This window comes from Mustela putorius, unplaced genomic scaffold, assembly GCF_011764305.1.
Source record: "Mustela putorius furo isolate JIRA1106 unplaced genomic scaffold, ASM1176430v1.1 tig00000743_pilon_pilon_pilon, whole genome shotgun sequence".
Classification (NCBI taxonomy): Eukaryota; Metazoa; Chordata; class Mammalia; order Carnivora; family Mustelidae; genus Mustela; species Mustela putorius.
Window position 1 is genome coordinate 5937025 of NW_025421464.1, and position 22987 is coordinate 5960011.

Genomic DNA, 22987 nt, shown 5'->3' on the forward strand with positions numbered 1-22987 from the left:
AAAAGACAGAAAACAACAGATATAAAGAAAGGTAAGATGTGTAAAATCTTAGAACTAACTAACAATTGAAAAAGATTTGAGTTAAATCTACCTCTTCTGTGAACTTGACCTGTGTCTGATTTATCACTCTATCCCCAGTCCTGGTACTTAGTAAATGCAGTAAACATCATTTTATAATGCTTAGAAGCATCTCAAAATTGAGATACTTACTCAATTTGAGTTAGGAAATGAATACTAGGGGCGCCTGCGTGGCTTGGTTGGTTAAGCCACTGCCTCTGACTCAGGTCATGATCCTGGAGTCCTGGAATCAAGTCCCATATCGGACTTCCCCTATTCTGCAGGGAGTCTGCTTCTCCCTCTCCCTCTGCCTCTCCCCCTGCTTATGTTCTCTCTCTCTCTGTCAAATAAATAAATAAAATCTTTTAAAAAAAGAGAAATGAATACCAAAGTTACATGCTATTGATATGGTAGGAACTAGAGTGGAAAGGAGTTGTTACAACAGTAAAAATTTTAGAAACAAACTGATTAAAAAAAAATGTCAAACAGAATAAGAAATGGCATTTTTAGTAACAAAAGACAATAATCCTTACCAATAGAAAGTGGAAAGATAAGGAACTGTATAAGCAGAAGAGTTAAATAGGCCTAGAAAATACTGTTTTTCTTTGTTGATAAAGATTAATCAACACAGATTAATAAATCTATGTTTTACAATCATTAATAAACTGTTTTAAAATAGGAATCTCCTCAAACTGATAATCCAGATTTAAAATTATATATATACACACACATATATATACACACAAGTGTTTATGTGCGTATATGTGTATATATATTTAGAGCATCTACATTATTACCTTCAAAAAAATATTAATTAAGAAACAGATTTCAGGGGTGCCTGGGTGGCTCAGTGGGTTAAAGCCTCTGCCTTCGGCTCAGGTCATGATCTCGGGGTCCTGAGATCGAGCCCCGCATGGGGCTCTCTGCTCAGCAGGGAGCCTGCTTTCCCCCACCTCTCTCTCTACCTGCCTCTCTGCCTACTTGTGATCTCTATCTGTCAAATAAATAAATAAAATCTTAAAAAAAAAAAAAAAAGAAACAGATTTCATAAGGAAATTTGTAAAGAGGTCAGATACTTGGATAAAACTATCTACAATCAGATAATCATCTGCAGACTGCTGAAAAGGTACAATTTCAACTCTAAAATATCCTCTCCTCTAAACTAACATACTATCAGGCTAACAACATGTGTCACTGACTGCCTGCACTAAAAACTTCCATGGCTAAGGCTTCTTCCACTATCTCCTGCTGATCTTGTAACTGGTTGACAGTGTTTTGACACAATGGCACCATTACTTGCTTGGGAACTCACTTCCTGCTCCAGTCCCATCTAAGCCATTTCTGACAACATGGGACAATTACTTCTTAGCACATTTAAGGGACACCCTCCAGGGCACAGTAGATGTAGCACTTCACAGATAACACTCGTTAATGAAAATGTCAGTAACTGTTTTTAAAATTAAAGAAAAAAAAAAAGCCTTGGCACTAACCCCTCTGGCTCTTTCTGCTGTCCTGAAAGTTAACAAAAATGCTCACCCACAGCTTCTCCCTCCTCTCTCCTCTGCTTACACTTCCAGGTACTAGCAGAGCCCGAAAACTTAAACTGCAGTAGGGTCTATCTCACTTTCAACCAGGAATTTTAACAACCAGGAATAAGTAAATAACTTGTTTCTATTCTCCCCACTAAATAGTTATTCCCCTCCTTGATATTTCCTTGATTCTGTAGAAGCCAACAGTGGTCTTCTACTTATTTCCTCAAGACTGCCCTTTGGCTTTCACTAGGCCCAGTATTTTTCACACCATACCAAATCCTTTTTTTCTGGTTTTCTTTTTTCTTTTTCTTTCTTTCTTTCTTTCTTTCTTTTTTTTTTAAGATTTTATTTATTTCTTTGACACACAGAGAGAGCGAGCACCAAGCAGGCAGAGGGAGAGGGAGACAAGCAGACTCACTCTCTGCTGAGCAGATAGGTGGATGTGGGGCTCGAATCCAGGACCCAGGATCAAGACCTGAGCCAAAGACAGACGCTTAACTGACTGGAGCCACCCAGGTGCCCCCTGTTCTGGTTTTCTAATTATAAAAAGGAAGGTACATGCTCATTATAGAAAAATATGAAGAAAACTATAATCGTCTATCATCTCTCTACCAACAAACAGCTGCTATCATTTTTCTGCTAGTCTTTTCTGGTACATATTTTAATGTAGTTGAGGTCAGGGAAAAGGAAGCACTAACTGGTCAACTCTCTTGCTTGTTATAAGGTTAGCTGAGGAAGCTGGAATAACCAGCTCCAAGAGGCAGCAGATGGTGGGAAGAGGCCTAAACCCTGTGATCTGGGTTGAAGTCAACAGAATGTGGGTACTAGTCTTGGCTTCCAGGTACTAATCCTGGATAAGTCATATAACCACTTTGAGCTTTACCTGTAAAATGGTATTAAAACTCCATTTCAAGTACTTAAAACCTTTAACGACTTACCTCATTTCATAGGAGGTTGGGAGATTTAAGGAGAAGATAGTATTTGTGAAAATGCACTAAAAATAGTTAAATGGTATTTTAAAAAAATATCAGTTCATATGTCTGTACAATTTCTGCCCCCCAAAACAAAGATAAGTGCTGGCAGTTGCATCTTTTCATCACTGGAGCCAAAACAAGCATGGCAAAATTACCCACTTCTTCACAAATCTGAGCCACAGACAAAATTACCAGCACGCTAAAATTAAATGGGAAAAGTACCAACAAATGACAAGAGATGAGTTAACATAAGCCTCGCTTAGAGCTATTTTGAGAATGCTTCCTTATAGTCATCTCAGGACAAATCTCTCCATTATAGGTTGGGTCTAGACTTCCTCCAGCGCCCTGAAGCCTGGAAGGGTACAGCAATGGCTTCTGGGTAAGAGTATATCTACAAGAATGGACAAAAAGATGAAGTGAACTGATACATGTTTTAAGACTTTTCCTTAAATAGACAGGGCAAGCCACAGAGGTGATGGGGTCAGCATAGTGGAAAGGCCTCAGGTATTAGGACAGGACAGACCTAGTTTCAGTCCTGACTGCCACATACTGACATGGCAAGTCAGTTTTTCAGTCAGATTTCCTTCTACTAAGTGAAGAATAATACTATGTACTTCAAACGAATACTCTTTTGATTAAAAGAGAGAAGGTAGGTAAAACACCTGGCACATAAGAGTGCTTAATAAATAACAGCAGGCTAGCCAAAAAACAAACAAACAAACAAACAAACAAAAAACAAAAAAAAACCAACAACTCCTCGCAAACAAACAATTTCAAGACTTCTATTCAAATTTGGAGGCCTATCCCCTACAGTAGTGGTTCTCAAATGGGGAGACTCTGCCCCCAGGGGGCATCTGACAATGTCTGGAGACATTTTTGGTTGTCACAACTGAGAGATGCTGGCATCTAGTGGGTAAGACTCAGGATGCTGCTAAACATCCTACAACGTACACAACAGTCCAGCCCAAAACCGAGAAGTCCTGCTCCACAGCAAGCATTCTTTGGTACTCAATCCAAGTAAGACACTTCACCCTTCTCATCCTTAGTTTTCTTACCAGCAGTATGGGAACAAACTGATCTGTGCTCCCTATACCACCGGGCTCCGGGGGATCAAACAGAGTAAATGATGAAGGACACTGCCAATATATCATCACACCTTTCACAATGAATGCAGAAGCACACACTTGCTGGGCAAAGAGAGCAGCACTCAGGTATTGAGGCAGGGGGAGCACAGCGGGTGGAACTCTTTCTTTGGGAATGCCGCCATCCAAAGAGGACCTCTTCTCGATCTTCTTCTACAAAGCTGGGCTGGAGCTGGGGAGTTCTCATGAATAGTGAGGGGATAGGAACGTCCAGCCCAAAACCGAGAAGTCCTGCTCCACAGCAAGCATTGAGAGAGAGAGGGAGCATGGAAAGTGGGTAGGAACACCACAGACCTATCAAAGAGGAGCTAACAGATGTTAGGAAGTGAGACATTGATAGCTTGGTGTCTTAGACTGCTTGGAATGCCTGAGAGGCTTAAATAAGAGAAATTGATTTTCTGATTGTTCTGGAGGATGGAAGTTCAAGATCAAGATTCTAGCAGGGTTTGGTTTCTGGTGAGAGCTCTTTTCCTGGTTTGCAGATGGCTACCACCTTGCTATGTCCTCACGTGGGAGGCCAGTATGTGTGTGTGAGAGAGATCGCACTCTTCCTCGTGAACAAGGCCACCAATTCTATTGGATTCAAGCTCCAATTCTACCCTATGACCTCATTTAACCTTAATCACATCTAAGGGCCCTAACTCCAAACAGTCACATAGAGGATGAGGGTTTTAACATGTGAGTTTGGGGAGAGGAAAGGTGCACAATTCAATCAATACCACTTGGGCACACTTCAGATGCAGCCAAGGTATCACTATGGCCTCAAGAAGGAAGGACCCAGGAATTAATTCACTGCTTTTCTATGGTCAGATTCACTCAATCTTCCCTTTTCCAGCTGTCTTTTCTATGAGATATGTGGTAAATTAACTCCTGCAGCTCTTTCATGTAGGTGCTACTCAGGCATCCTATGAATTTCCAGGGTTCAGGAAGGATCCTCCTCTATTTGTGCCCCAGTCCTCAAACATCAGGTCATGCATTTCCAACAATGACTAACCAGTCACTTGAGGCATGGTTCTCAACTTTGGGATTTTTTAAAAAAGCTCAACCACCCCCCAGACCAATTCAGTCAGAATCTTTGTGGAGAATCTCTACCAAAAACCAATAGTGATTTTTAAATTTCAAGTAATTCCAGAAAGCAGCCAAACTCGAAGACCCCACTGATCACAGAATGGTATGTGTGTGTCCCATCCCCTTCTCCTCGCATTCCAATTCAGTTGGTCTAGAGTGGGACCCAGTATTCTGTATTTTTAAAACAATTACCCATCTGATTCTAATGAGCAGCCAGGTTTAGGATAGATTACTACCTTCCTGAAGCTAAACTGCCTATTCTCACCTATAACTATTCATCTCTGTGGCTACACATAAGCTCTACAGATGCAGATTTTATTTCCTTCCTCCTCCTTGTGGCACACCATTTTGGGGACAGCCCTTCACATGCAACAAAGGCAATAAAGGAGGAGAGAGTTTTCTGAAAACATGAGGGAAAGCAGCAGGAAAAACCAAATGGGGACTAAAAAAAGTTTGTGCAACTTCAGGAGGGAGAAAGCAAAAACTAGTGAAGGATAACGAAAGGGTGGGAATGTAGGTAGAGAGATGAGGTCACACGAATAAAAAATGGGCCTGGCAAGATCCAATAGCAAATTAATAAACACGCAGTAAGTCAACAGCCCCAGAAGTTAGAGGTGGGTCTTTGGGCAAAAAAAGATAAGGGGCAACAGTGTCTTCTGGTGTAGCACCCCTATCCCAACCTCATCCATCTTTACTCTTACTTTTTATCAATATTTTTCTTTCTTTCTTTTTTTTTTTTAAGATTTTATTCATTTATTTGACAGAGACAGACACAGCAAGAGAGGGAACACAAGCAGGGGAGCAGCCGGGGAGAGGGAGAAGCAGGCTCCCCGCTGAGCAGGGAGCCCGATATAGGGCTCGATCCCAGGACCTTGGGATTATGACCCAAGCTGAAGGCAGATGCCTAACAACTGAGCCACCCAGGTGCCCCATCAATACTTTTCTCAGGGGAGAATGCCACAGGCTCATTCACACCAAGCTACAAGGGTATTTTAATAGGGGGTGCCTGGGTGGCTCAGTGGGTTAAAGCCTCTGCCTTCGGCTCAGGTCATGACCCCAGGGTCCTGGGATCAAGCCCCGCGGGCTCTCTGCTCCGCAGAGAGCCTGCTTCCTCCCCTCTTTCTCTCTCTGCCTGCCTCTGCCTACTTGTGATCTCTCTCTCTCTGTCAAATAAAAATAAATAAATAAAAAGAGTATTTTAATAGGTGCAATGACAGTAAATCCAAAGCACAGGTTAGAAAAGAGGGAATTTCAGGCACATTTACTGAATGGAGAGGGACACCTACCATCACACCACTCCTCCCTGAATCCTGGTGGCTGGGAACTATGCTGCCCACTGTTCTCTAATACTAACATAAAAACAGGGTGTATTATCAGCATCCACACAACCTGATGAAAACCTCAAAGATGACAGAAAGGTCACATCACAGATTTGAAAAACTTTAGGGAAAGTTTTGCAGCCTATATACATCACCAGACATGGATGTTCATTTTTCTTTTTTCATTTATTTATGTGACAGACAGAGATCACAAGTAGGGAGAGAGGAGGAAGCAGGCTCCCTGCCGAGCAAAGAGATCCCAAGATGTGGGATCATGACCTGAGCCGAAGGCAGAGGCTTTAACCCACTGAGCCACCCTGGTGCCCCTTGGATGTTCATTTTTCTTATTGATTGAAAGTCAGGCACTTGGATTCTAAGTCAAATCTTTCTCTCATACTTTCTGTGTAACTCTGTCATATTATTTTTTCCTTTACCGTCTCTATCAGTAAAACAGGAAAATCTCAAGGATAATCTGATTGAATTCAGTCCATGGAAGCAAAAGTAGGAGGAAAGAAAAAAGGAAGGAAAGAGATCAAAAAGATTCTTAAGAAATGTATTTTTTAAGTATTTCCTTCATAGAAAAGCTAAATGTGTTTTTGAATTAGTTACTATTCAGAAAATATAGAAAATGAATCTATCACAGAAGAAAAGACATATATATTTTAGTGAAAACAGTGTAGTCCTTACCTTATCGTTTAGAAGTGGTTTGATCTCTGTGAGTTGAACATCCTGAAGTTCATCCATGAGGACAGATGAGAGCAGGGGATTCTCAAGAATAAATCAGTAACTCTGAAACAGAAGAAAATGAAGTAAAGAAAGAGGCTTAGGGGCGCCTGGGTGGCTCAGTGGTTTGGGCTGCTGCCTTCGGCTTGGGTCATGATCTCAGGGTCCTGGGATCGAGCCCTGCATCGGGCTCCCTGCTCCGCAGGAAGCCTGCTCCCCCCCCCCCTCTCTCTGCCTGCCTCTCTGCCTGCTTGTGATCTCTGTCTGTCAAATAAATAAATAAAAATCTTTAAAAAAAAAAAAAAAAAAGAAAGAGGCTTAAACTAGAAGTTGAAAACACAATAGTCTCACTATGTCCCTTCATTCAAATACTAGAGCTTAGTATGTGTCATATACTGCTCAGGATGCTGAAGACAAAGGAAACTAAATAGTCAAGGCAGACAGACTTTAAAGTGATCTCTGTCTCCTATTCCTATTCATACCCTTGCATAACCCCTTTCCCACCACTGAGGGTAGGTGGGACCCCTGGCTTGCTTTTAACCAAAATGGCAAGTGATGGTATGTACACAAGTAGCTGTACATGATGATATTATATAATATTTTAACACCCATCTTGCTGAAAAACACACTTTCCTTTGATAGCTTTGAAAAAGCTGGCATGTTGTGAAGAGGGCCACATGGCAAGGAACTGAGGACGGTCCCCAGCCAAAAGAGTAAGAAACTAAGACCTTCAGTCTAACAACTTGCAAAAACTGACTGCTGCCAATAACCACGTGAGCTGGAAGTGGATCGTTCCTCAATCAAACCTCAGATGAGAAAATAGCCCTGACCAACAACTTCGACTTACAGACTTGCACAAGACCTGGTAAACCCATGCCAGATTCCCAACCTCCAGATATTGTCAGGTAATAAATGTGTGTTGTGTGTTATTCTAAGTAAGTTTGTGGTCGTATTTTTTTTTTATTAATACAATAGTCTTTGCCCTTCTGCAGTGTCCAGTTTAGTTACTGAAGATGTATAGCTGAGAGAACAACATGCTCAATGTTACGCTTCAAGAAACAACAGTTTGGGAGGAAGGATTAAGAGGGAAACAAAAATTGAAGGCTAACGCTAGGATGAGGCCCTGATTAAAGAATGAGAATGGGGTGCTTGGGTGGCTCAGTGGGTTAAGCCGCTGCCTTCGGCTCAGGTCATGATCTCAGGGTCCTGGGATCGAGTCCCGCATTGGGCTCTCTGCTCAGCAGGGAGCCTGCTTCCTTCTCTCTCTGCCTGCCTCTCTGCCTACTTGTGATCTCTCTCTGTCAAATAAATAATTAAATAAATAAAATCTTTAAAAAAAAAAAAAAAGAATGAGAATGAAAGAGGGAGATGAGGGGCACCTGGGTGGGTCAGTGGGTTAAGCCTCTGCCTTCAGCTCAGGTCATGATCTCAGGGTTTGGGGATCAAGCCCCATTTCGGGCTCTCTGATAAGCAGGGAGCCTGTTTCCCCAACTCTCTCTCTCTGGCTGCCTCTCTGCCTACTTGTGATCTCTGTCTGTCAAATAAATGAATAAAATCTTTAAAAAATAAAATAAAGGGCGCCTGGGTGGCTCAGTGGTTTAAGCCGCTACCTTCAGCTCAGGTCATGATCCCAGAGTCCTGGGATTGAGTCCCACATCGGGTTCTCTGCTCAGCAGGGAGCCTGCTTCCTCCTCTCTCTCTCTGCCTGCCTCTCTGCCTACATGTAATCTCTCTGTCAAATAAATAAATAAATAATCTTTAAAAAAAAAATAAAATAAAAAATAAAATAAAGAAAGGGGGAGAGGAACCAAGGCTAAACTCATTAGCCTTTACTTGGGGAATCACAACAGTGGATGGAGAGTATGAGAGCCAGCTTCCAAGATGGCCTCCAAATAACTCAGTGATCCCTGACTCCTAATATTTGCAGTCATGTAGTCTCCAATAAAAATAAATCAGGGGTGTGTAACATAATAAAATATGGCAGAGGCAACAATCTATGACTTCTGAGGCTGTGTCATAAATGGCATAGCTTCTGCTTAAAGACGTTATAGTCTTCATGTATTAGTTCTGGGGGACGCCAGCTATGGTACTGTGAAGCATATCAAACAGTCCTCTGGGGAGGCCTATGCCAAGAGGAATCATCTTGCCAGTACCAGCCTGCCAGCCATGTGAGTGAGCTATCTTGCAGAGGGATCTTCCATCCTCAGTCAAGACCTCAGATGACTGCAACCCCAAAGATATGACTGCAACCACATTGGAGACTCTGAGCTGAACCACCTTACCAAGCCACCACTGGAATTCCCGACCAATGGAAAGTATAAATAATAATAGTAATTCTGTTTTGGAGTGATTTGTCTTATAGCAAAAGATAACTAACACAGAGAGGGAGAAGACAGGGAAACAATTCTAGGAGAGGAGAGTAGTTGGAGAGGAGGAGACAGGGTAATGAGTCATGAAGCCTTACTCCAACCCACTGGACAGGGAGTCATGGGGAGAGGCTGCAAATACTGGATATTACAGACAAGTGACTCCCCTCCAGACTTTAAAGGCCCAGGTTCCCCCTCTGCCTTGGTCATGAACTCATCAGTCAGGATAAATGCTAATTAAGTAAGTTGGGGATATAGCTATTACCACTTACTGAGTGCCAGTGTGCAAAGCATTATGGAAGATTTAAAAAAAGGCCCCTGCATTCCACCAGCTCACTAAAGAGTAGAGATGACAGCTAGCTATAAAACTAACTACAAAATGAGAAGTAAAAAGAAGAGCCATAATAGTTCAAAGAAGGGAAACCTGCCTGGCTCAGTGGGTTAAAGCCTCTGCCTTTGGCTCAGGTCATGATCCCAGGGTCCTGGGATCGAGCCCCGCATCAGGCTCTCTGTTCAGCAGGGAGCCTGCTTCCCCCTCTCTCTCTGTCTGCCTCTTCACCTATCTGTGATCTCTCTCTCTCTCTTTCTGTCAAATAAATAAATAAAATCTTTAAAAAAAAATAGTTCAAGGAAGAAACAATTACTTCTGATTGGTGACAATCACAAAAGCCTTCATAAAATATTAGTCTACTATATTAATTCATTTTTCGGTTTTTCCCTCCAGACATAGGATTACAGGGCTTTGATTTACTTAGCTACGGAGAAGGTATAGATTCTAGGCTACCTTTTAGCTATTACTGACCAATACACCAAAACAAATTCTGCTTCCAACTGTGACTACATGAGAACAAACTAACAAAAGCCTTTTTATCATTCCTCCTAAGAACCCAGAGGACGCCAGTCAAGAAACTCCTCAAACATGGACCCCACAGGCCAATCACGAGCATCCCAAAATCTGTGCCACTTAACAGATCACAAACTTGATGGTATTTAACCTCCAAAAGAACATGGTTCTTTTTCTCAGTTGCCAGGGATCCTATAATTTTTTTTTTTTAATATTTTATTTATTTATTTGACAGAGAGAGTGAGCACAGGCAGATAGAGTGGCAGGCAGAGGCAGAGGGAGAAGCAGGTTCCCCGCTGAGCAAGGAGCCCGATGTGGGACTTGATCCAAGGAGGCTGGGATCATGACCCCGAGCCAAAGGCAGCTGCTTAACCAACTGAGCCACCCAGACATCCCAGGGATCCTATAATCTTAAGTGAGCTACTGAATGGCCAGAAGCTGAATTTTTATTTTATTTTGTTTTTATACCACATACATTTCTTTTTTATTTTATTATTATTTTTTAAAGATTTTATTTATTTATTTGACAGGCAGAGATCACAAGTAGGCAGAGAGGCAGGCAGAGAGAGAGAGAGAGATGGAAGCAGGCTCCCTGCTGAGCAGAGAGCCTGATGCTTGGCTCAAACCCAGGACCCTGGGGTCATAACCTGAGCTGAAGGCATAGGCTTTAACCCACTGAGCCACCCAGGTGCCCCTACTTTATTTTTTTTAAAGATTTTATTTACTTACTTAACAGAGAGAGAGCACAGGCAGGGGGAGCAGCAGAGGGAGAAATAGGCTCCCTGCTGAGCAGGGACCCTGACAGTGAGCTCGATCCTGGGACCCTGGGATCATGACCTGAGCTGAAGGAAGACACTTAACTGACTTAGCCATCCAGGCACCCCTACCATGTACATTTCATAAGGGAATGAGGTGGCTTGAATCTTTCGTCACAAATCTCAGCTGGCATTTGCAATTCTCTTAAAATACCACATTGACCCAATTAACCCAAAATACTGGTCTGAAATCTATATTCGTGTGTTTATTTTTTTTTAATTTTTATTTTAAAAGACTTATTTATTTATTTGAGAGAGAGCTCATACAAGCAAGAGGGGCAGGCAGAGGGAGAGGGAATCTCAGCAGACTTTGTGCTGAGCATAGAAGCCCATTCAGGGCTCCATCTCATGACCCTGAGATTGAAACCAAGAGTCTAATGCTTAACCAACTAAGCCACCCAGGCGCCCCTCGTTGTGTGTTTATTAATCACACTATAAACTATGGTTACTTTTCATTTGGATATCACCGTTTACCAGTAATTTAAAATGGCAATTTTAAAGTTCTTTTTCCTATTATAAAGATAGTATGTGTTCACTTTAGGAAATGTGAAATCCCAGAATAATAAAAAGATACTTTACTCACAGTCCTTCTATCTAAAGACAAGGACTGTTAACATTTTAGTCTATTTCCACTTGTTCTTTTTTCCATGTAAAGTGGTGATTTCCTGAAATTACTTTCCAATCCACCCACTTTATTCCCACTTTAATTCACTCACTTGAAAGCAGACCCTTGCAAGATGATAATTATTCAAAAGTAACTCCGCATGGAGAGATCTGTCAAGACGCCACAGGGACAGAAAGCCAGAGGTGCCCTCAGTTCCAAAGTGACTGGCATTCACCTAGTGTTCTATGCATTTTCTTAAAGATGAAGAAAAATGCAATGTTTGTGCCAGGAGAAACACTTAAGCAAGGGCACAAATTAAATGAGAAGCCTGTCCCTATCAGCTGGGCCAGATACAGAAAATGCAGAGCAGTGAACTGTTCCAATATGACTTGGGAACTGGCAACAAGACAGTAGATGTTTACCTTCCACGTTATAGGGGACCTACTGCATTCCTCCACAGATTCAATTTTTGCTCAGTTCTCATTGTCCCAAGCCATTGCCAATGAGGGATTTTATAACACCTATAAGAAAACTAAGATTACACAGTGGAAAACTCCATCTCCAGATCTCTCAGCTACACAGACTGACTCCCTCCTGGGGATCTTTAAAGTCTGCAGTTCCCTCATCTGCATAAATGATGGGGCTGCTAGATCCCATCCTGGTTATAAGGGCTACTAATATTCCTTTTTTCTTAAAGTAGACTTCATGCCCAGCGTGGAGGCCAACATGGAGTCTGAACTCACAACTCTGAGATCAAGATCTGAGCTGCAATCAGGAGTTGGACGCTTAACTGAACGTGGCACCTAAGGGCTACTAATATTCCTTTTTTCTTAAAGTAGACTCCATGCCCAGCGTGGAGGCCAACATGGTCTGAACTCACAACTCTGAGATCAAGATCTGAGCTGCAATCAGGAGTTGGACGCTTAACTGAACGTGGCACCTAAGGGCTACTAATATTCCTTTTTTCTTAAAGTAGACTCCATGCCCAGCGTGGAGGCCAACATGGAGTCTGAACTCACAACTCTGAGATCAAGATCTGAGCTGCAATCAGGAGCTGGATGCTTAACTGAACGTGGCACCCAGGGCTACTAATATTCTTATAAAGCTGGTAAAGATTTTTATAAGCTGCAGTAGATAACAAAATGTTCATCCTCTTTCCCAGTTGTAGGAGGCAGAGGGCTGACAAGTAAAAACCAGCCATCCTCAAACTGAGGCAGTGAACCGGGTACCAAATGGCTGGAGAATGAAAGGGGAAAGTGTAATTCCTACTCTGTGCCAGGAATTATACTCTAAATACCCTACATTTAATCCTCCTAACAATCCTCTCAGGCAGATATTTTCATGTCTTAGTTTAGAGATGATAAATTTAGGCTTAGAGAAGTTAAGTAACACTTCCATTATCTCCCATCTATGTAAGTAATAAAGCAAGAATGTAAAAACCTTTGCTTTCCCCACTATCATAATGTCTGTGCCAGGGCCCATGTACTGGTTATAGGACCTGGGACAAATTTATTCCTCTCTACCAAGGCACCTCCTTGAAGTAAAGGTAGTAGAAGCCTAGACCAATCCTATACCACCATTGACTTGGAAGCCAGACTGAAGGTTTGAGTCAGCCATATCAGAACAAGAACCCTCACTATCTCAGTAGTTGGCTAAAAACAAGAAGAACATGGAATGAGGAGGGATAAGAAAATAAAATTCCAGCCATTACTTGGTAACCAGTTTCAGAAACAAGAGCTATTTCTTGTTTGTTATTAGAACAGTGTGCCTCGGGGCACCTGGGTGGCTCAGTCGTTAAATGTCTGCTCCAATCATGACCCCAGGGTCCTGGGGTTGAGCCCCTTATCAGGGATCCCTGCTCAGCAGGAAACCTGACTCTCCCTCTCCCACTCCTGCTCCTCCTCCTCCTGCTTGTATTTCCTCTCTAGCTGTTTCTGTCAAATAAATAAAATCTTTTAAAAAAATAAATAAAGGGGTGCCTGGGTGGCTCAGTGGGTTAAGCCTCTGCATTCGGCTCAGGTCATGATCTCAGGGTCCTGGGGTCGAGTCCCGCATCGGGCTCTTTGCTCGGCGGGGAGCCTGCTTCCTCTTCTCTCTTTCTCTCTGCTTGCCTCTCTGCCTACTTGTGATCTCTCTCTCTCAAATAAATAAATAAAATCTTTAAAAAATAAAAAATAAATAAAAACCTCAACGTACAGACAATCACCTGGGGATCTTGTTTAGGATCTTAGCTAATCAGTTTGGAATGATGACAATCTAACATGTGACCTCATCAGCTGACAAGGAAAGAACATCTGAGTTGAGGAAGTGAGTATCTGAAAAGTTTGATTATCAGCAACAATCCTTAACAGAGATGAGGATGGGGTTGAGAAAGACTCTATTCATCTAATTTCATCCTGCCTATTCCCAAAAGGATTTCAGTAAATTAAATAGGATTTTATTTTTTTTTAAAGATTTTATTTATTTATTTGACACAGAGAGAGATTACAAGTAGGCAGAGAGGGAGGCAGAGAGAGGGAATGAAGCAGGCTCCCCACTGAGCAGAAAGCCCGATGCGGGGCTTGATCCCAGGACGCTGAGATCATGACCTGAGTCAAAGGCAGAGGCTTAACCCACTGAGCCACCCAGGCGCCCCTTAAATAGGATTTTTTTTTTCCTTAAGTAGGATTTTAAAAAGATTCAACAACTCACACAAACTAGAAGGGAAATATGCTAGAAAAGAGAAGAGTTTAGTAGTTTGCTACAGAAATCCTAGCTGAAAGGTGACAAGTGTGATCACAGGGAAAAAAAAAAGAGGAAAAGGGAGCTCTGGGATAAAGTTGGTAAAAATAGCATATGGTCAGGAAAATGTCAGATTTTGCCAAGGTTTTCAGTTAGAAGGCTAAAGAATAATGGTGCAATGGGGGAGCTGAGAAGCAATAACAGAGAAACTGATGAAAAAAAAAAATCAATGTAGAATCAGAATTAGTATTTGGACCTCTAAGAGACCTGAGCACAGGCAGGAGTGAGTTAATAAGGAATACCCACAGGCACTTACCAAACTAGAGATGAGGAGGAGCTGCAGGCCCTGGACTCTTCTGAAAGACAACTTAGTGATGGGAAAGAAAGCAGAACCAGGGGGTGTCTGGGTGGCTCAGTTGGTTAAGCATCCGACTGTTGGTTTCAGCCCAGATTATGATATCAGGGTCATGAGATGGAGCCCAGCATTGGGCTCTGCACTCAGTACAGATTTTGCTTGAGATTCTCTCCCTCTCTCCACCCCCAATCCCACTCAAGTATGCAGGCTCCCTTTCTCTCTCTCTCTCTCTCAAATAAATAAGAAAGAAGGAAGGAAAGAAAGAGAGAACGGATCAGTAAGACACAAAGGGGAAAAAAGGCTCAGAGAGCGGCGCCTCCGTTGCTTAGTCGTTAGGCGTCTGCCTTTGTCTGAGGTCATGATCCTAGGGTCCTGGGATCGAGCCCCATACTGGGCTCCCTGTTCCGCAGGAAGCCTGCTTTTCCCTCTCCCACTTCCCTTGCTGTGTTCCCTCTCTTGCGGTGTCTCTGTCAAATAAATAAAATCTTAAAAAAAAAAAAAAAAAGCTCAGAGATACAAGTAGAAAAGCAAAAATATGATGTCAAAGAAGTCAAGGGGAGAAGTAAGATTTATATGGAAGAGGAGGAAAATTCTAATGCTGGGAGGGGAAGGTGAAGGATCAGGACTAGAAAGGACCATTATCTTTTTTTTTTAATTTTTAAAAAAGATTTTATTTATTTATTTGACAGAGAGATAGAGAGCAGGGAGAGTGGCAGAGTGAGAGGGAGAAGCAGGCTCTCCACTGAGCGGGAAGCCCAATGTGGGGCTCAATCCCAGGACCCTGGGATCATAACCTGAGCTGAAGGCAGCCTCTTAAATGACTGAGCCATCCAGGTGCCCCAGGACCATTATCTTCTGACAGCAGAAATCTAGGAAAAATGAGATTCAGTTCTCCATGCTAAAGTTCTCCATGCTAAAAACTCCATGACTATTTCTATATTGTAAAAATATAGAAACTGGTACTTCTGAACTGAAGTGCAAGCAAAAATGTTCCCAGGATGACCAGGAAAGACACTACCCTTCTCTGATATTCAGAGACAGCACTGAGAAGGCCTTTAAAGATCATCAACACTACAGACTTAGGCACCTGGGTGGTTCAGTGGGTTAAAGCCTCTGCCTTTGGCTCAGGTCCTGATCTCAGAGTCCTGATGGAGCCCTGCATTGGGCTCTCTGCTCAGCAGGGAGCCTGCTCCCCCACCTCTGCCTGACTTTCTGCCTACTCGTGATCTCTGTCAAATGAACAAATGAAATCTTAAAAAAAAAAAAAAAACACAACAGGCTTAATTTTTGCATTACAACTCAAAAAGTAAACAGAGAAAAGTATAGGGGCTCTGGCTGAAGTGGTGGTGAGACTGCTAGGGCTTTTCAGAACACAGTTTAAAGTCCAACAATATAGTGCAAACTTTGTTCACTCAGAAAAAATGGATGCCCATGTTCTTCCAGTTTGAAAAAGAGCCGGTAAACACATCAAATGTGGACTCTGAACCTAGGTGGGCCCCTGCTGAGTTGAGTGGCACTGGGCACAGCATTTTCACTTTCCAGGTCCCAGCTTCCTCATCAGTTAAGGGAAGAGACAGGGTAGGGTGACCTTTTTGGCTCCTGACAGGACTGACATTCTGTGACCCAGAAGCTCCCTTTAATACAGTACTTTACATTATTACCCAGAGTGAGGACTCCTCTATCCCTCAACTCTTCGGTTCTTATCCTAAGAGACCTACCCTCCCATTACCAACTTGATGAGGTTCAACAACTAGCTGTAGGTCACTCAGCAAATCAGCAGAAAGGTGCACCCAGGCTGATCCTAGGGGCACTGAGGCTCTAAGACTTTTATCTCACCCCACACTGTGTCCATTTTGTCAAACAAAACTCACCAAGATTTGCAGTGCTTAAAAAACATTGCTTTGTTCCTTGAAAAAGACAATAAGGGACTACACATAGTACTGGCTAAACTACACGCTGTCATGACTTGTAGCTTGCCCCATGACCATGGTAACTTGTCTGGCCTTCATTAGGCTTTGCCAGGATGTACTGACACCAGGTCACTAGTTTGCATTCTAAGGGAAGAGTCAATCACTTCGGGTTTTGGCAAGACTACAGACAAGCAACCAAAACAGAATGAAGGCAACAAACAAAGGAGGCTTACTGAGGAGAATGAGCTGGAAGGGTTCAGCTGGTGCTGAAGAAGTTAGAGCTGAAAAGCTGCAGGAAGTGAGAAGGTAGCCAGTGGTGCTTCTACAGCAAGCTGACTCACATTCCCGCTTTTTATATATAAACCACTGTCTGAATGGGTAGTTATTATAGCACCTCACAATTACAAAGCACCTTTACATCTAATATCTTGTTGGATTATTAGGATTGCACTGTGAAATAAAACGCTGGCACACTAGAATCATCTCTATGACATAGATGAGGACTCTAGGGCTGAAAGAGGTAAAATGGACTGAGCAACACAACACAACTAATACATGCAACAGCTAGAACAGAATCCCAACTGTCTTCGGATTCCAAATGCTCCCTCTATGCCTTGTACCCCCTTTGTCACACTGCCTCCCAGGTTATTACAGATGAAAAGACTTGGAGGGTGAAAAGGAGAGAAATTTAGCTGACTGCCTCACTGCATCCACCCCAGTTGAAGAAGACCTTTGATCTCTGGCCCTAAATAACACTGAGCAGTTAGGATTAGGCCACAGTGTAGGATTAAAACCTATGTAGTTAACAAGAAAGCGCAGGTTTGGGGCTGAATTCACCTTCAACCATTATTAAGTCCACTGAGTAAGGGAGATTAAGTCTATAAATCACTACAGTTCAAAGCAGTATAAACAAAAGCCTGTGAATTGGACAAATTCTCAACCTCATCACCGCTGACATTTTGGGCCAGATAGTACTTTGTTACGGGGGCTGTCCTGCACACTGTGGACTATTTAGCAGCTCTTCTGGCCTCTACCCACTAGATGCCAGTAACATCCTCCTCAAACCACTGTGACAACCAAAAATGTCTCCAGATATTGCCAAATGTCCTCTGAGGGACAAAATCGCCCTAACTTGAGAACCACTGATCTCAAGATTACGGAGCTTTAGGGCAAAAGGTCAGTTAATGCAGGTTGTGGATGCTGAGAAAACGTTTCAAGGAGGAGGTAAAATTTGAACTGGACCTTGAAGAAAGGATTAAATTCCTATAGATAAGGATGAGAGAAAAATTTAAAAAAAAAAAGAAAGGAAGGAAGAAAGAAAGAAAGAAATTTCAGAAAGTGAGAAGAATTTAAAAGAAGATGAGAAAGCACAGGTCTGCTAGAAAATGTCCCAGTTTGGGAAGACCAGTAGTTTCCTATTATGAGCAGGAGATAAAGTTAAAAATGCCCACTGGAGTCAGGTCATAGAAAGCTATCCATCAACTGACAGTTGTAAGATATACACACATAATGAGAGAGCCGACAATACAAGATATCCACAGATGTTTTAATAGCACATAAGTCAAACCAATGGTATTTCCATGTGTCCCGTATCCCCAAGAGGGATAGTGCTTGAGTATCATGTCTTACATTGCATCTAGTGTTCACTGCATTTAGAGTTAAATGAAGTTTGAAACCAGTGTAGAGAAGAAATGAGCAAAGACTGAGGTGATCCCAAAGGAAGTTAACAATGATGGGCCTTAAATGGATATGTTTTGTATAGCTGAATGGGAGGAAAGGACATTCTATGTGAGTGCATCAAGTTGGGAAAGAAAGAAATGTGAACAACATCCAGGAGACAAGAACCATGTGGCTGGAAAGAAGACAAGCTGGTCAGAACACATGCATTAGACTGTGTGGACAGTAAAGGTTCCTGAAGAACAGAATGACACAGTTGTTTAAAACATGGTCATCTTGTCCAGTTGTTCTCTTAGCTACACATCAGAAAGACTGGGAACCTTTGAAGAACATCAATACCCAGGCTCCAACCCTAAAGATACAATTTAATTGGGTGAGGGTAATCCCCAAGTATTGTTTTTATAGTTCCATGGCAGGGGGGCTCAGTCAGTTAAGCATCTGACTCGGTTTTGGATCAAGTCATGATCTTGTGTTTGTGGGATCCGGCCCTGTGTTGGGCTCATCCACCCTGAGTATGGAGTCTGCTTCAGATTCCCTCTTCCTCTGCTTCTCTCCCTGCTTGTATGCACACACTCTCTCTTTCTCTCTAACAATTAAATAAAATCTTAAAAAAAAAAAAAGTTCCATGGGTGATTCTATATGCAGCCAGGGCTGAGAACCACCGGTCTACAGTCAAGCCTTCATCCCCAGATGAGAAAAGAGGCTTAGAAATTTAAGTGATTTGCCTAAATCCACATGACCAACTGAGTGTGAGGCTGGGAATGGCACCTGGATTTCTATTCCAGGCTCTAAAAGATATTGCAGTGGACTGGGCTAAATTCAGTACTCAATAAGAAGCACAATTATCTGATGACTTGGCTCTTAAGTTTTGCCAGGGTTAAAGCATAAATTAATCTAAGCATAAAACTACTGACTTAAGCACCCCCCTAAGTGTCTAGAGTAATGGATGTTGGTTTCATTGCTGTCTCCTGGGGGCCCTTAGGAAAGGAAAGGGTCTCAGGAGACTCTCCAGACAGCCAGAAAAACAAGCCAAGCCACCCAGCTCCACAGGAGAAACAATGGCTTTTCAAAACACAGCTCACTGCCCTTTTTACTACATAAAGTCTGGGTTACTCTCCACCAGAAGAAATACCCTCAGAGGTGCTATCACATAAGCAAAAGTAGGGGGGAAAGGGAGTGATCAAAGGCAGCCGCTACAGCATGCTAATAGACCCTCATTCTAACAGAAACACCCCTGCTGGTCCTCAGCCCCCTGAAGGGCCATCTGTACAACAGGCCCACCTTCCTGTTGTGTGTCACTCCTAAATTCTGGCATGATAGCAGGTGATACACAGGAGGTTTGCAGAAACTGCCAAGCTGGGAATCTGAGCCTGAGCTGTATAATCATCCTATTCATTCCAGGGTACTGGTACAGATAACTACTAGAACAAAGCAACACCCATCTAGAGGCCTTCTTTTAATCCCAGACACCCACCAACCAGCTGAAGCTCTAAAACAGTGGTCAGACTAAAGTAACCCTAGAAGCAGAAGCATTTCCTTCTATCTTCCGCTCTTGAAAGATGCAACTCAGGACACGAGGAAAACTACTGCTGGCAAGGCTCTAGTACATGCTCTTGGGATGGGACCTGGATTCCTATCAGCTATAAGACAGAATCCCTGAAAGCAATTTGTTCTTTAAGACAGCCTGAGTGGAAATAAAGGACAAACAAGAGCTATAAGATGTGGTAACTCAATACTCATACTAACCGAATACACTGAACCAGACACCATAAGTTCTTTATCCATTCACTGTTTCATTTTATTTCCCAACCCATTTATAAGATGGGTACTATAATCTCTGCTCACTTTACAGATGAAGATACTGAGGCTTGAAGATACTGAGTCTTGAAGTTTTGTAATATGCTGAAGGCCACGTAGCTAGAATTTGAACCTGGAAGATTTGAACTTGAACATCCTGTATCTAGAGGTTGGGCAGACCTTTTCCCACTCGATGCCAACTAATCATTAATTCTCCTTATTTTTTTAGGTTTGGATACCAGAGTTTACTAGGATCTTAATGACAAAAGAAGCACCATACAATGTTTAGGTATTATGATTATGATCATTGCTACTTTAATAGGAGAACCCTGAAACCTGCCTGTATCTGAAAAACAATCTATCTTATCCGATCTAATCACCCAGAATTATATTTTAGTTAACACTCTGTTAAAACTATGTCCCAACACAAAGACTCAAAAGAAGCGATATCTACAAAAGTTTAAAAATGGCAGGAGGAGCCTGTCTCCAGAGTTTTCTCAACAGCAGAAATAAAGAGACAATAAACCCAATTCCCCACTTCTCCTCTGCCAAGTATTACTGTTTCACACAAAATGGCTTCTGAGCTAAAACCTCATAATTTACAAAAGTATTCAACTTTTATCCATAAGTTGAAGGTACAGGCTTAAAAATGTGCAAGCACTGTAAGGATAAAACTGTCATTTTTAATAAACAACTATGTCTGTTTTGAGAAACCAAATATTTCTAGGAAGATTACCGTATGACAATTACCAATTAAATGAAAAGCTGACAAGACTTCTAACCTTAAGATATCAGTATAAATAGGAAGGAAACTTCATACAGTTTCATACAGCTCCGTACAATTTTCCTTACCCTGATTTATCGCATTAATGAGAGTTTAAGCTATCAAACTCATAGATCCTACAACACAATAACTATGGCCCCCAGGCCTGAAACAGCATTATCATTAATGCAGGGGCACCTGGGTGGCTCAGAGGTTTAACCCTCTGCTTTCAGCTCAGGTCATGGTTTCAGGGTCCTGGGATAGAGCCCTGCATCAGGCTCTCTGCTCAGCAGGGAGCCTGCCTCCCCCCGCCCCAACCTGCCTGCCTCTCTGCCTACTTGTGATCTCTCTCTCTCTCTCTATCAAATAAATAAATAAAAATCTTTAAAAAAAAAAAAAAAGATACTGCAAAACCTGTAACAACAAAAAATAAAATAAGAGGTAATAAAATGGAGTGTAAAGAATGGCTGTATCAGAAATTTATACTTGATAAACTGAAAACTCAAACTAGACTGTGGACATTCTTAGGTGGTGAGGGGCTATAATAAAAAATGTAGCCCAAACCTGGGGGAAGCCACCCCTTTACTTGCGAAATGGAATTTTCATTTCCTATATTAAATCTCTGAGGAAGATAAAAAGTACAAGCGCCAAACAAAAAGCTGGGGATTACATTACATTACAACACCTACCCCATATCATATGTTCTTTACCAAGTTTAATAGCACAGCTTGTTTGGTAATGTAATTAGTGTTTATACAGAAGTCACCTCAGAATGCAGTGAGCCACATTTCCCCCAAAGTACACCCCATTCAGCCATCGGCAACAGATATTCATTTAGGACTGATAATATGTCAAACTCTGTGAGGCGTTTTGGAAAACACAACAGAATTATACCATCCCTTCACTTAAGAAATAAGATGAAGATACAATACCACCCATTTTTGCATTGCATTTTAGACGGTCTCCGTATGTCTTAATTTCACATTAATAAAAGAACAACTGATGGCAAAACTGTAGATAAATACTATAAATACAACAAAATTAGCATTGTGATTAAAAATAAAAATTTTAATTTATCAAAGAAAGCCCTGAAATCTGGTAAATACCCTCAATCTAGGTTAAGTTTTTGTGTGCTATTATGTCTCTTAAAAAGGGAGGGGGAGGGCACCTGGGTGGCTCAGTGGGTTAAAGCCTCTGCCTTCGGCTCAGGACAGGATCCCAGGGTCCTGGGTACGCACAGGGCTCTCTGCTTGGTGGGGAGCCTGCTTCACCCTCTCTCTGCCTGCCTCTCTACCTACTTGTGATCTCTGTCTGTCAAATAAATAAATAAAATCTTTAAAAAAAAAGGGGAGGCTGACTTAAAAAGGTCTTTCAGAATAGACAACTTGACACCCAGTTCTGCAATAAACCCAATCAAAATGTTACCAATATCTGGATTTGGAAGTCCTTGACACAGCTTTTCCTTTTATCATCCCTGTTCAGTCTTGTAACATTTTTTTTCTTCCAAAATCTCCATTTGCCCTTTTTCTTTCTATCCTTACTTCCTTCCTGCATTTGCTCATTTACTCATCATTTACCAAATGCCTATCATCTGGCATGCATAAAGCTAGACCCTGTCCTTGCAAAGCTCACATGACATTTTGTAGAACTGTTATCTGCCTATCTCCATGACTGGACTGCAAGCTTTAGCAAAGGTTTTGTATTTCCAGAACCTAGTAGCATCTGGCATACAGTCTAAAAATGTTTATTGTATGACACTAGATTACTTCAGCAAGCTCTTTTTAAATCCATAAATATTTATATCTTCAAAAAGTACTCTTTTTTTCCCTTTTTAAAATACAAAAGAAGTATGCAAAATGCACACACAATGCAAAAGTATCTGAAAGGTATAGAATACAAGTGAATTCTCCAACCGCCTAAATCTTACTTCCATAAGTGATTACTATTACAGTTTGGAATGTATCTTTCCAGAGCTCTCCTATCCTGGTATATAGAACACACACTATTACACTTTTTTGGAATAAATTATTTGACAGTTTTTGACTCTACCTTTTCAACTTTCAAATCCAGTTGAAGTTCTCAGTGTTGTCCCTGGATTAAAAGCATCATCATCTGAGAATCTGTTAAAAATACAAATTCCGGGGGCGCCTGGGTGGCTCAGTGGGTTAAAGCCTCTGCCTTCAGCTCAGGTCCTGATCCCAGAGTCCTGGGATCGAGCCCCGCATCGCATCGGGCTCTCTGCTCAGCAGGGAGCCTGCTTCCTCCTCTCTGCCTGCCTCTCTGCCTACTTGTAATCTCTGCCTGTCAAATAAATAAATAA

General features: G+C 42.0%; 1 protein-coding gene across 3 annotated transcripts in view; it reads right to left on the reverse strand.

The window, feature by feature from the left end:
* The window catches only part of NDRG3 (NDRG family member 3), a 77888-nt gene that overhangs the window by 50990 nt on the left and 3911 nt on the right, over positions 1-22987 (reverse strand). For all 3 annotated transcript variants that reach the window (XM_045084169.1, XM_045084167.1, XM_045084170.1), the window contains exon 2: positions 6780-6881. In XM_045084169.1, the coding sequence (XP_044940104.1) occupies positions 6780-6836 (57 nt within the window). In that variant the 5' untranslated portion in view covers positions 6837-6881. The remainder of the gene's footprint in view (positions 1-6779; positions 6882-22987) is intronic.